At 42.8% G+C, this 14623-nt stretch overlaps 1 protein-coding gene across 3 annotated transcripts in view; it reads left to right on the top strand.

Annotated features, from left to right (window-relative positions):
- fzd3a (frizzled class receptor 3a) overlaps positions 1-14623 on the top strand; it is a 32128-nt gene that overhangs the window by 4719 nt on the left and 12786 nt on the right. For all 3 annotated transcript variants that reach the window (XM_039782062.1, XM_039782064.1, XM_039782063.1), the window contains exons 3-6: positions 11311-11507; positions 12885-13347; positions 13450-13749; positions 14066-14317. In XM_039782062.1, coding sequence (XP_039637996.1) covers positions 11311-11507; positions 12885-13347; positions 13450-13749; positions 14066-14317 — 1212 coding nt within the window. The remainder of the gene's footprint in view (positions 1-11310; positions 11508-12884; positions 13348-13449; positions 13750-14065; positions 14318-14623) is intronic.

The following is a 14623-nucleotide window of genomic DNA, read 5'->3' as shown; positions in this document are numbered from 1 at the left end:
AATTTGAATGTGTCAATCAGATGGATGGATGTGGTTTTCGCTAGAATCATTTTTATCATTACAAAGATGTTGTTTTAGCTTTTTCCGCCTAATCCCGGCGTGTGTGGGTTGCAGTGAACAGAGCGAGGCACTTCTGGTTTAGACGGTGTTCACTTTGATTGGTCATGGATCCACAATTAAGTCTCTCTTAGTGCTCGGAAATGCTCGTTGGGTTCGGAAAACACATGGAAGCCCGATAGGTTCCAAATAACGGAGACTACGGCTCTGTTTGGCTCCTGTTTTCCAGACAACTCGCCCTAGATCCAGTTCATGGGAGAATTCAAAGCCTATAAGATGTCGAGGGCAGCCAAATGAGAATTGACAGTTGATTTTAAAGGGAATTAGGTCCGCTGAATAGCCATGATAATGATGATGAATGCCTCGCACCGTGGAGAAACTGGGAGTTGGATGAGAACCAACGCCTGCCGTTCTTGCACTTTTTGTCCAAACCCCCTGAAGTGGTGTCTTTCTGAATTTCTTTGTTTCTGGTCTCGCTTTAGAAGGTCTTTTCAAGGTTTTTTTGTATTTTTGGGAAAGTGGGTGCAATTTGTCACGATATCATTATAAACCTTCTTATAGCTGTAGCCCATCTTGAGAGATTTGGAGTGATATTCACGTTACTGTATTTCATCTAAGCTTTGTGCTTACTGTGGTGACACATGATTGTTTGGTGCATGAGAAATTCACACAGGGATAAAAGACAGTTTTTTTTGTTTTAGTTTTTTACGGTGGTCTGAACTGGAGAGAACACAAACAAGTCGCTTTCTGAAAACAGGATTTTGTGTTTCGGCGTTGATCCTCCCTCAGTCAATCATCGCTGACCGCCGAATGACCTCGCAGCTGAAGTGGGACAGCGGCCTCGGGGCTGGGAATCTGCTATTTCTGTGCCACAATGACACTGCGCCACACTCACATAAGATACGTGGGAGCGTGGCGGATTTGACTGGCATTACCAAACGACAAAGAAGAAACGGGCTAAAATCCCCTTTAGAGATAGGTGCACATTTAAGCTACAGGATGAATGTAAAGCAGCGTGGGTCCATGATAGTGAGTCCATTAATCTGGTATGAACTGTCGTTGGCATCCATAGCAGCAGATGGCATTTGGTTCAGTGATGTCAGGGCCGCTGTTTCTGTAATGGAGGTTAGTTGATAAGAAAGCTATTAGATTCGCAGATCCTGTGAGGATTGGTGGAAAGTGGAGGCAAATTGTCATGATATTGTTTTAAACATTTCTGTTGCTTTGTCTTCTGAGAAGATAATATTTCTAAGAACTACCGTGTAGTCGGGGCTTACAATGCCGTTCATTATGCCTCGGCGCCGGCGATAGCCATGGCCACATGCATTATGTTTTGGAGTTTTCTGTCCGTACATACAGTACGTCCATCCCATTCTTGTGAACGCTATGTCTCTGAAAATATCTGAAAGGAGTTTTTTCAAATTTGACCTAAACTTCCTCTTGGACTCAAGGACCTCCATAAAACACATTTTTGGCCATAACTTGCCTATCCTAAATATGACAACATTTCACGCAAATGTCTAATAGGATACAATGATAATAATAATAATAATGGCATTTTATATTGAAAAGGTAGAAGTCATTTGTCAGCCAAACATTCATTCTGTGAACTCTACTCCGGTATAGTATATGCTGTTTGTGCCAAATTCCTACCATACCTATGTTTTGTAACTTTAGTCATTACAGTGTTCTGCAAAAAAAACCACTTTTCTGGCCTTTATTGAACGCCATAACTCAGGAACAGAAGGGGAGACATTTGGTCAGATACTGAATTGGTGACAAGATAAGATAAGATATACTTTATTGTCCCCGAGGGGAAATTTGTTCTGGACTCTGTCCGTTCCGCGACAACACAAAATTCAGAAAAGAAGCATCTCATGGGTTACACATACTCTCACGCAACACAAAACATGCTCTCATATACATTAGATAGCACATTAACTCCTTCTTTCAGTGGCAGTTTTTAATTGAACAACCCCGTCGGCTGCATTCTCCGCAATAAGTGTAGCACAGCCCTTGCACAATGAGATGACACTTACACTTATCCCGGGTGTCACGTTGAAACTGTGGGGATTGTTTCGATCCTCTGTGCAGCCGCGTGGAAGATGTGTGTGAAGCGTCCACGTTTCGCCAAAAGCACACACTTAATACCTTCTGCTTCAAAGTCTTAACTACATGTATATTAAATGAACCTGGACAGACGTGGATGCAAACTGCAACTTGATTGGTTGGCCGAGGCGTACGGTTGCGAGGCAGTCACTTGAATGTGAGTTCTGGCGCCTCTGTGTGTTGCGAGATAGCCGTTTGGTGCATGAGAACGGCGCTGCAAAACCCTCCACTGGATTTCCATACCCTGCTACATAGAAAACTGAATGAAATACTAAATCTTCAAAAAAATTAACAAATCCAATTTTCCTATGCGTTGCATTGCCTTGTGCTTTATTGTACAGTTAGCAGAATTAGAGTTCGAAAATTAGAAAGTTCGAAAATATTTCCTGAGCTTGGGACCAGAGCATACCGTGACAGATATTTTGCAAAAGGCAAAAATAGGCCCACGTTAAAAGGATCAGATATTTAGCAGGACAAAAAAAAAAAGATGCTTTATGCTATCAGAAGGAAGAGAGACAGGGTAAAGGATGTGGTTTTCAGAAACGTCATGGCAAAAGTAATCAGAACAGGGATCAGTTGAACGTTTCTCCAAGGCCAGATGGGACAAGCGAGGGTCAGAGCCATCCGAAGATGTTAATCAAATTAGATTGATAAGAGTTTTTTTTTTTTTTTTTTTTTACGTGAAGCCAAAGCCAGCAAATCACTTTTTATTGGCAGCAAGATAAAATAGGTGAATGTTGCCTTGTTGTAAATTCATTGCCGAAAATTAACAAGCCCTCTTATTTTGTCCCTTTCGCAGAAATGATACATTGGATGACCGGGTTATTGGACCAGGTTATTTTGCCTGTGTAGGCACAAGGCATAGGAACCATCATCGGTAGTAATATAATGAAATGGAAAAATAAGTTTTCTCTGTCATCTTGATTTCAGCTTTCGGTGGTATTTGTCGCGTTTTGTTTTTCTGTGTTTTCTATGAAAGGTGTGCTTTGACACAAAGACTAATCAATGGTCTGCTTTGAATCTGCTCTGTCCCACTTCCACTCATTTCCTTCTCCTTTCAGGTCGTTAAATCAGCCTCTTGTCTCAGGTTTACAACGCATTCAGATAAACTGTGTCATGTTACAGCTGCTGTGTAGAATAACCCAGATACTCCACCCATGCTGTGTGAATGGATTTGTAAAGGAGAGGAAGAGGTGTGTGTGTGTGTGTGTGTGTGTGTGTGTTAGAGTTTCAGTAAAATGCTGATAAAGCTCTCTGATGGCTGCAAGTCAGTTAAAACGTGCCGCACTTAACTAAAATACACCATTTAACATGCTTATTGTGTTAGCAAGTGAAGATGTATCCAAGCGACACACACATATACACAAACACACACAGACATACACACACACACACACACATACACACACACAGACAGACACAACATGGTCTGATAAAGCCTACCCAGCGTGACCCAGGCTATAAAGGAGCCCCTTGTTTTATTTAATGTCCAACACCGTGTTTATTGGCAGTGGACTGAAAGAGAAGCACATCCAGAGAGCAAGTCACTGCTCCACAACAATCTGTTTGTGTGTGTGTGTGTGTGTGTGTGTGTGTGTGAGTGTGTGTGTGTGTGTGTGTGTGTACAAACACATAACACACTATCAGACATTTCTTAGCAGTGAATGACACGGCTGACTCGGTCGGCCCATCCCTCCTCTCTCTCTCCCTCTCTTCCCTGCTCTCTCAACCCCCTCCCCTCGCCCATCTCTTTTGTCCTCCCCTTCCCCCTGCGCAGGGCTCACCCGTTGCCCAGGAAACACTCCCAATTGTGCTGTTAACAAAGGGAGCCAAGGCTTTCTTGCCTCCCGGGAGGTGGTCCCCTCCGCCCCGCGCCCTGACCTCCTCAAACCCTGCTCTCCTCCCTCCTCCTCCTCCCTCTTCCTCCTCCCCCTCCTCCCTGGTGATGCATCACTCGTCGCCATGGCGCTGAGCTTGGAAATTCGGAGAATTGGAATGGCAGCAGTGGAGAAAGGAGGATAAAGCGGCGAGAGAGAAAATGCAGGAGGGAAAGGGGCTGAAGGAGGAAGGGGGAGGATGGGAAGAGAGGTGACTGGGAGGTATTTCTAAAAGAGCAAATCAACATAGACCAGTTGGCCACGTTGGGCTTCTTTGTCAGCAATTCATCAGTCACAGCATCTTAGCAGCAGACTGAGCCTTCATTAAAAACTAATTACTTTAGCATTAGGAAGGTACGTACAGGCATCCGTGGATGACTTCGTTAGACTAGGCCACATTAATATTTATTATCACGGCGTGATGATTCAAAACATGCTGGATAAGTTCCGAAATGCATGGAGGTGAAACGGAGGTCAATGCTGTTTTTCTTGGTTCTTCAAAGGCAGACAGTTTGGAGATTAGAGGCTTTCACCAACAGAAATATGCAAATATGCAAAATCACATTTTCACCACTTTGAACTGCACTGTAATATAAAGGTCTTTTAAAAATAATATTCCCTTTTTCTTATTTCAGTTTGTGAAAGATACCGGTATTTATTCCTTACACTAAATTGATTCAGGCGCTTCTGGGGCTCCAGCCCCAGATGTTTTCTCAGAAGCCCCAAATCGTTTAGGTTATTTAAAATACCTTCGACTTTGAGTCATTTCCCCTCACTCTCTGACTGGACCAGCAAATTGAATGGAAAGTTCTATTACTGGGGAAATATCGCCCTCTAGGTCCGCCCTTACATTCTAATGGCGGCTGTTCTTTGCTAGTACCTTTACTGTATTACTATTACTACTACTATTCCTTAAAGAACTCTATTAAAGTTGAGTAAATGATCTTCTGGCCTAATATTCAATTCAGAGTATTAAAGACCACTTTTACTTGGCGTTGTTGGAGATCCTTGATTTGCAATTAGAGCAGCCCAGGTTAATATGGGGTATCCACCCCATATTAACCTGCCATTTGTCAGCCAAACATTCATTCTGTGAACTCTACTCCGGTATAGTATATGCTGTTTGTGCCAAATTCCTACCATACCTATGTTTTGTAACTTTAGGTGGCAGGAGTAAAAATGAGTCATTCACAATATTTGTTGTTATGGTTTCAGAATGATGAAGAAAGTTGGAGAACAATTAGATACAAAATAGGATGTAGGCTAAAGGATGTTTTGTTTTTTTTCCCTTGGCTACTATCATGTTTTTCCCAAATTATATACAGATTTTTGTAGGTATTCTCTTATCAAATGGCTTATGAAAAATAGTGAAAATATCTGCCATTTATTTAGGGAGGATGGGGGGGGGGGATTAGCATACCTAGTACCACCCTATGTTTGGGCTGAGCCCTTAATGTTTCTGCCTGGAGAATGGTTTTCAGTCGCACAGCACCACTGATATTTGCCATTTAATTAGATATGATTAACATCCCCGGGAATTCAACCAGGTGGATGCAATTACTTACAGTAAAGGAGCTGAAGTATGGAATATAATAATAATTAGGGTTTATAATCCTGTCAAATATATAAAAAGAAAGACAAGAAAGGAAATGGCACGTATTGATGGATTAAGATATAGTTATCGCTACATTTGCTTTTTATTATGATAAATGTGAGAATATATTGATGCTTCTTTGTAATCAAAACACAACTGTTGAATACAAGTGTCAATCGTCTTGCATGTTGTCTAATCAAGACAACCTGTTGCAGTGACGTACCAGCAGGAAGCAGCACTCTGTCAGAAGGGCCCTTTGTTCAGCGCGTTCATCCAGGATCTCTTGTTCAGGCGAGTCCGGGGTCTCACTTGGCCCTTGTTGGTTTTTCTTCGCTTTCGTCTTTTCCATGTCGTTACTTTTGTCTTGTTAATAATAATTAGCTATTTGCGTACCTGTTTGTGCATTAGTTAGTAGGAAATTTGGTGTTGCGTATGTGAAAGGTTTAAGCTTGTCAGAGCTACCGGGAAACACTTCTCGCTCCTGCAACACTCTGGACACCTTCGCTCTTGGCTTATTTCCTTCTTCATTTTATTAAATCTTTGATAATAATAACAACGTTGACAGGTGCCAAACAAAACGGCAGTTAACTAATCAGTTATAGGTATACCTCTGTCCATGAATGATTTGTTGACCTTTATTAGAGCCCCAGAATCCATTGCTTTTCTAACTGACACATGTGACTGTGTGTGAGCTTGCTATTTCCACAGTGGCATATTATTCCACATTTTCAGACATCAAAAATCTCCTAACAAAATCTCATGAATACGTAATGACTGTAGCAGCGGGATTGAAGCTGGCATCACATTAGCATACCACCCGTCCTCAGGCCGCACCATTCGACAGAGTTGAGTATTACACGCTTGATTCTTCTTACACGGCCGGCTCTGGGGAGGAAAGCGCCATGACAAACTCCTTGGCCATTCGTTGGACCAGTGGTTCACCAGCTGTTTCCAGTGTGGCCATTAACATCAAATCCCCGTGGAGAGTGTTCAGGCTCCGCAGGGCCTCACGGTGCTGGTGTTTGGGGTGGTAAAGCTGTTACCAGCCATATGTCCCATCCACCACCAGCTCACTCCTGTCCACACTGGCTCACACGGTGGCTTGACTGTAATAAAATGGCTGAATGGAGATGCTGAAGAGATGGAGGAGGGGTATGAAGAGCAGGAGAGGGATGGATGATGGAGGAGTGTAAATATAGAAAAAAAAGGGAAGTACGATGAATAAGATGAATAGGATGAATAGGATGAGGGATGAATAGGAAGAGAAGCTGATTTTCTCCCCCCTAGTCCGTGTAGCCTACTATATATATTTATTCAACCGTTTCCCATGGCATCCCTGTTTGTAGTACAGTACAGTACATTGTGTTCCATGGAGCCTATCTGTAGCCTGTGGGAATCAAAACGGAGTGGAAGAAGAAGTGAAGATGCAAGCTCACTTTAGCTGCATTAGATCATGTTTGAGTGGCTAACCAACGCTGACAGGTTCACTACTGATGAAGTTATACTACAGTTAATGTCACAGGACCGCACACTGGCAACAAAAAGCAAAGGGAGTCACAGGGAGAGTAATTCGTACATTAGCACCCAGTACTGGCAGGGTGGGGCAGAAGTCAGGACATCCTGCTTTTCTGTGTTATTTCTCCAGAGACCGTCCGACAATCTACTTTTTATTCTAAAGATATTTCATTAAAGAGGACTCATTATTGTGAGTTGTCTTCATTATAATTCTATCAAGCCCTTTCAGTGCTTTAATACATTTACAGGATCCTACACAGTACTGTGTCTGTTTCCTTTGATGAAGTGTGGCTTTCTGTAGGTGTTAAGATGCTCTCAGTTTGTCTGGCCTCTCTGCTCTTACTATAGAGGATTTTTGATAGTACAGGGTTTTCCAAGGCTTAGGCGCATCACCTAAGACATTAGGCACCACCTAATTCAAATTAATGTAAAATCATTGTGAGCACCAAAACTAACTATGATTGTAGTTGGTCCCAGTGCACTTCTTTACGTAGTTTAGTCTTTAAGCTTTTTGAGTGTTATTTATCTTTTATCTGCTCTAGGTTTTCCAACGTTTTAGACACAGATATGGTAATAATAATGGTCCAAAATGACGTGAAATGTGAAAAATGTAACATTTTCTTGAGGGAGGACCCCTACACCCCGCCAAATACGTGCACCTAAGTCTTACACAAACCTAGGGAAAACACTAGTATTTCACTATACATACATGTCTACTTTTATTTATTTCAAACTGCTTTTGTTTATGTCAACAGTTAAACGCTTCCTGATCAGCATATATACAGGTTTAACTTTCATGACTTTTGTATAGGTTTTCTGAACTATTTTTTTTTCAGCATTTGGTAAATTACGATGGATTATGATATGGATTATTTGACTATAAATTGATTAAAGGATTGGTGGATTCACAGAAAATGAATCAGCATTTTTTGACAATGCTTTGCCATTTTCAAAGATGCCTAAAGTTTACTGCTAGCTTCTGAAATTTGACAAAAATATTTTGCATATTAATCAATAATGAACATTAAGACATTGGTACAATTTAGGCAGGGGCGGCCTGGTAGCTTACCTGGTTGAGCGCCCCATAAATCACGGCTCAGTCTTTACTGCAGTGACCAGGGTTCAATTCCTAACCGTGGCCCTTTGATGCATGTCATTTTCCCTCTCTCCCCCCTTTCCTGTCTACAGCTGTCCTATCTTACTTCTATCTATCTACAGTATACTTATCTGTATTTAGGACTTTTGGGAGAAATTCCATGAGAAAACTGAAATGTAAGACTCAAAGCTTAGATTCTGTGTGTCGCAGTAATAGACCCATTTCAAGATGGATCACTCTTATTATAGATGTGTTTTATAGATTAGTTAATAGATGACTCTGGCTCAGAGCACGCAACGAGTGCTTGTGGTGTTGTGTCCTCGTAGCGTACAGTGATGCTCAATGAAACGCGATGACTCCGTTTGCACAAAAATGACACGACCGACTGCTTGATTGATCCCCGTTATGACAGGCGTAAGTCACCTAAAATGATCCTCTGCAGTGCATATGAATACTCCGCTGAGTTAAAGTGCTCACATTATGCTCATTTTCAGGTTCATAATTGTATTTAGAGGTTGTACCAGAATAGGTTTACATGGTTAAATAAAAAAAAATATATATATTTTTGCTGTACTACATGGCTGCAGCTCCTCTTTTCACCCGGTGTGTTGAGCTCTCTGTTTTAGCTACAGAGTGAGGCATCAAACTTCTGTTCAATCTTTGTTGCGCAGTAGCTAGGTAAGGACAACTAGCCATTAAGAAGCAGAGTATGAGGATGTGCCACGCTAGCAGTTAGGCGAGCATTATAACGTGTGTTACAAAGTGACGCACGTTTGTCTCTGAAGTGAAGTAGTCACAACAGAGCTGTTTGGAGCAGTTTGTGAAAAGTGTTTTCTGTTGGAGATGGTAAGTCCATTTGGGGTGGACTTTTTTTTTTTTCACTTTGTAAACCTATAACATACACAAAAAAGATATATAACACAATAAAGGAAAGGGGAAAAGCCGAAAAGCATAATATGAGCACTTTTTAAGACTCGCGCTATGGATTCTACGTGTGCATATGAGCCCTTGTCATCACCCATCCATCCCTGATCCCTCACAGTGGCAGGGACTAACCAGTCCGATTACCTCACTGCCCATATGTCTGTCTCATGATTGCGTTCTGTCGTTCCCCACACACACACACACACACACACACAGCCAGCTCGGTGTCATCTTGCTAGAAAAGTGATAAGAACAATGCGATGACAAAAGCTGCATGGATGAGCCTGCTTTGTGCTTTAAGGGCCAAGCCTAACACCCATTATAATCCTTTTTACATAAAGACATCCCATGTGGGTGGCAGGCAAACATGCTGTCAGGAGGAGGATATGTACTCATGGTGTAGACATATGGTGGGAACACACTACAATAGTCTGTTCAAATCTGATTGCAGTTACGGTGGCAAACAATTGAGAAGATCAGAGCAAAAATCCGTCATCACTGGTTCTCTAAAAGGATTTATTGCTGCATTCTGTGCTAAAAGTGTTCAGAGGATAGCAAAATGCTGCAGGCGTTTTTTTTTTTTGTTTGTTTCATTTCCAGGGCTGTGTACAACGTACAATGAGTACAACGTACAATGTATTACATGTAGGATCAAAGGGAAGTAACTGTGTTTCACATTTTTATGATCCAAAATCCAATCTTGAGATGTCTTAATATGTGGCACAGATGTGTTGAGTTTTTATGCTTACATCTGGGTCAGAAAAGAGCAAACAGACTCACTCATCTGTGTAAACTGAGCACAATATGTTTCTTTATAAACTTAGTCAACTCCAGCTGCTCCCCCTTTGTCTGTTGCAGCTTCTTTTTTTTTTAAATGTGGCAGAAATTCAACAATAGCTCTCTTAAAGTGTCATTAATGATAAAGAGAGCTAAATGTTGTCCTATTTGGCCAGACTTTACATACTCCAAACATACTTTCTTCAACAAAACCTCAGTTAAGAGTAGACAGTGTGCATGTCCCTCTCTCTGTTTAATGTACACTGAAGAGGCAGAACAAAACGCTTAACTTGTTTAAACTGCAGTGACACATCCTTTAATGTCCACCCCTCTAACAAACAAATTGCCCCCTGCCTGTCCTCTCCTCACCCCTCCCTTCCCCCTCCCTCCCTGTCCCTGTCTGTCATACAGACCTCTGTCTTTACATTTTGGGGGAGGGCGGCTAGCATGTGTCTGACTGACTTGGGTGTGGCTAGAGGCCTTTCTGTAACAAACACCAGAGGTATATGCAAATTCATGCAGACAAAAATATGTAACAATGCGCTCTTGGACACATGGATTTGTATATTTGCTTTCCCACTCATTAATTAACACGCACACACACACACACACACACACACACACACACACACACACACACACACTCCCCTAGGCATTTGCATATCAACAACATGCCTTACAGATGCTTCCTGCACTCACAACGCCTCTTGGCTCAGTTTATATGTGAGACCATTATTGTGCTGGTACGTGGGTGTGTGAGCATGTAAATAAATACTTCCGTTGGTACATTTTGGCTTCTGTGTGTGTGTGAGTGTATGCATGTTACTGCAGTGTGTCAGTCAGTCACAGCGTGGTACTCCATGTAACACAAAGGCCCTGTCAGCAGCAGCCCTGTGTGTGTTTTTTTTGTTTTTGTGTGTGTGTGTGTGTGTGTGTGTGTGTGTGTGTGTGTGTGTGTGTGTGTGTGTGTGTGTGTGTGTGTGTTTTTTTGTGTGTTTTGTGTGTGTGTGTGTGTGTGAAAATGGTGGGGGTTGCCCAGCTTGATGTGCCCCTCCTATCTGAAGGTCTAAGGGAAGGAAGAGAGAGGAGATGGAGGAAGGGGGAGCCTAATATTATGGGGGTGGAGGGGATTATTAGGAAAGAGGCCAGAGTTGTTTTTAGGGACTCATCTCCAGAAACGTATCAGAGACATGCTCCACTGATTTCTTTGTGCCTCTCTTTGGCACTCATTGTCAAGTTGGAATACCACTCTGGCTTGGGACTGTGCTATGGCGTTATCTTTTTGAACTGTTTCAAATAAAAGAGTTTCATTATTTTGTGCTGGTGTGTTTAAATATCTTTCTCTGTGTCTCCAACTGCAGCCGTTCCATCCCATGGTGAACCTGCAGTGCTCTCCGGAGCTCAGGATGTTCCTGTGCGCGCTCTACGCCCCGGTGTGTACCGAGTACGGGCGGATGACGCTGCCCTGCCGCCGCCTCTGTCTGCAGGCCAAGAGCGACTGCTACAAACTAATGGACATGTTTGGTGTCAGCTGGCCGCAGGAGATGGACTGCGACAGGTTGGTACAACAACAATAACTCTTTCCCCCTGGATTGATCTCAGCGGTAACAACCCTGCTGCATCAGACATTTAAGCATATTTTACTTTTGTGAGAGGAGAAATGCAGCCACAGACCAGCAAGTATGTCAAAAGTCATCCATTTTGAACCACAGAAATGAAGAGGCTCAGAAGAATAGCGTGGTTTTGTGAAGTGGCTGCTAAACAATTACATTTATTTCAAACTGTGTTGTCCCAGAGGGTCAATTAGTTTTGCAGCCGGATAATTCATTCAGTCAACCACACCACACATCAGATTAGAAGCAGCCGCAGAATGCACAGACATGGCCAACACAGTATAAACCATCGCATTCACACAATGAAGGAAACCTTGAAGAAAAACAGTGAGTACATTTGGATGTTTCAAAATAAATAAATAAATCATTCTCAGAGTTGTTTTTCAATTGAATACCATGAAGGAACAGAACAGGTAAGTGTCTTAAAAGAGTTCAATCTTTCCTGTGAACTCAACCTCAGGCACCTGGCTGACATCTAGCATACGCACGCAAACACACACTAACCCATTAATGACAAACCAAGAAGGTTGTACGTAAAAATTAACTAACAGTACATAGAACGAAACATATTAAAAATAGAGTAAAATGGTTTGGAGCGGTTGCTCAGAAACAGTCTCAGGTATCTCAAATTAGAGTCACACATTTTGTCAAATGTATTCACTTTTATTTTTCAATTTTCAAACATAGCAAAATGTCCCTAATCCAGTGAGAACGAGAAGCATCTTTTCCATTTGAGTAGTAGTAGTCATGTTAGTAAGAAAGGGGAAGGCAAGCATACCCTGTTTGGTTTTGGGCAAAAGCATTTCTTCTGGGGGAATGCCGAACGGGTGAGAGAGTTTGGCTCAATGGCTGATTGTAACATTCCAGACGTGGTTTGGAAGACTGATTTTAAGAAATTCTGCTAAGGAAGGGCATGGCCAGAACGTAAGGAGGAGTGAGGTTGAAAAAAGGTTTTACTTTGGTAGAGCCTTGTATTAGAAAGATATGTAGCTTTCTAGTAGCTCAGTGGTCAGTGGATGTTGCCCGTTCAAGCCTGTCCGACAGAAATATCCCAAGAAAACTGTTTGACAACATAGTGATAAAGTTACTTAGAAAATAAAAACATAATGGATTTTCTCTCTCAGACAAGTTTCAAGTCTCTGCAAGTTGAATTCCTTCTCCTTCATGCTGCACTGATATAAGCTGTCTCACGAGGGAAGGTAGAAAGTGTATTCATCAATCTTAATGCTTTTGAAACTAATTGGCAGTAATAGAGTGTTGGCAGTATATGTAATCTTACAGCTAAAACGACCCGGAGATCATCATCTCTCATCTCCTCTCAGATTCCCAGACTGTGACGAGCCTTACCCCCGTCCCGTGGACCTCCTGTCCAGCTCAGACACAACCGAATCGCCCGTTGCCGTCCAGCGGGACTACGGCTTCTGGTGTCCCAGAGAGCTCAAAATCGACCCAGAGCTCAGCTACTCCTTCATGGGGATCCGCGACTGCTCTCCCCCCTGTCCCAACATGTACTTCACGCGCGAGGAGCTGACGTTCGCACGCTACTTCATCGGGGTGGTGTCCATCGTCTGTCTGTCCGCCACCCTCTTCACCTTCCTGACCTTCCTCATTGATGTGTCACGATTCCGCTACCCAGAGCGTCCAATCATATTCTATGCTGTGTGCTACATGATGGTGTCTCTAGTGTTCTTCCTGGGCTTTCTCTTGGAGGACAAAGTTTCCTGTAACTCAGCGAGTCCTGGGAGGTTTAGGGCTTCAACAGTGACCCAAGGCTCCCATAATAAGGTGAGACAATGTTTTCTTGGCTGTGTATTATTTTTTTGCTGTTTTTCTACTGCCTAGATATTGATATTGATCCTGAACCTTTACGTCCTGTCTCCGTCCCAGGCCTGCACCCTTCTCTTCATGGTGCTGTATTTCTTCACCATGGCCGGCAGTGTCTGGTGGGTCATTCTGACCATCACCTGGTTCCTGGCTGCTGTTCCCAAGTGGGGCAGTGAGGCAATAGAGAAGAAGGCCCTCCTCTTCCACGCCTGTGCCTGGGGCATCCCCGGCGTCCTCACAGTTAGCCTGCTCGCCATGAACAAGATCGAGGGCGACAGTGTCAGTGGGGTTTGCTTTGTGGGGCTTTACAACCTGACGGCCCTGCGCTGGTTCCTGCTGGCCCCACTGGGGTTGGACGTAGTGGTGAGGAAGAACTAGATAAAGAACAGCAAGAGATGTTGTGAAAACATAGTGGTATCTATTTTAATTTAATGCTGATGCCCCACAACTTCATCTTGATGGGATGGGTTGTTCTAAATTGTCTCTAATAGATAATCGCTTGTTTTGCGATTTAAGAATATGTCTCAAAATGTGTTTTTTTGACAAAGACTAAAAACTGATATGTGTAGAAAGTATTCTAATTAAATGAAAGCAGATAACAGATATAGGCTGCCGTCTGTACTGTATAATCTGTTACACAAGATAACCCCGCCCCCCGCCCCGTGTCATATCATCCTAGGTCGGTGTGGCGCTGCTGCTGGCAGGCATAGCAGCACTAAACCGAGTGCGCATGGAGATTCCGCTGGAGAAGGAGAACCAGGAGAAACTGGTGAAGTTCATGATCCGTATCGGCGTGTTCTCTGTGCTCTACCTGGTCCCTCTGCTGGCCGTTCTGGCCTGCTACCTTTATGAGAACAGCTACCGTGCCATCTGGGAGACCACCTGGGTCCAGGAGAGGTGTCGAGACTATCACATCCCCTGCCCCTACCAGGTAACATGCCTGACTCTGTTAATGGGCTGGGACATATATATATATATATATTATATCAATATCGTTATATGAGACTAGATATCGTCGTAGATTTTGGATATCGTAATATGGCATAGTAGGTGTTGTCTTTTCCTGGTTTTAAGGGCTACATTACTGTTACTGTTACATCCAGACTGTTCCAGCTGTTCTATTATTTGCCCTTATCTAGTCATTATATCCACATTACTGATGATTATTTATCAAAAATCTCATTGTGTAAATATGTTGTGAAAGCACCAATTATCAACCCTACAACATTGTCAATTC

Source organism: Perca fluviatilis, chromosome 18, assembly GCF_010015445.1.
Source record: "Perca fluviatilis chromosome 18, GENO_Pfluv_1.0, whole genome shotgun sequence".
Lineage (NCBI taxonomy): Eukaryota > Metazoa > Chordata > Actinopteri > Perciformes > Percidae > Perca > Perca fluviatilis.
The sequence above is the reverse complement of the archived record's forward strand: the minus strand, read 5'-3'. Positions and strand labels throughout refer to the sequence as shown.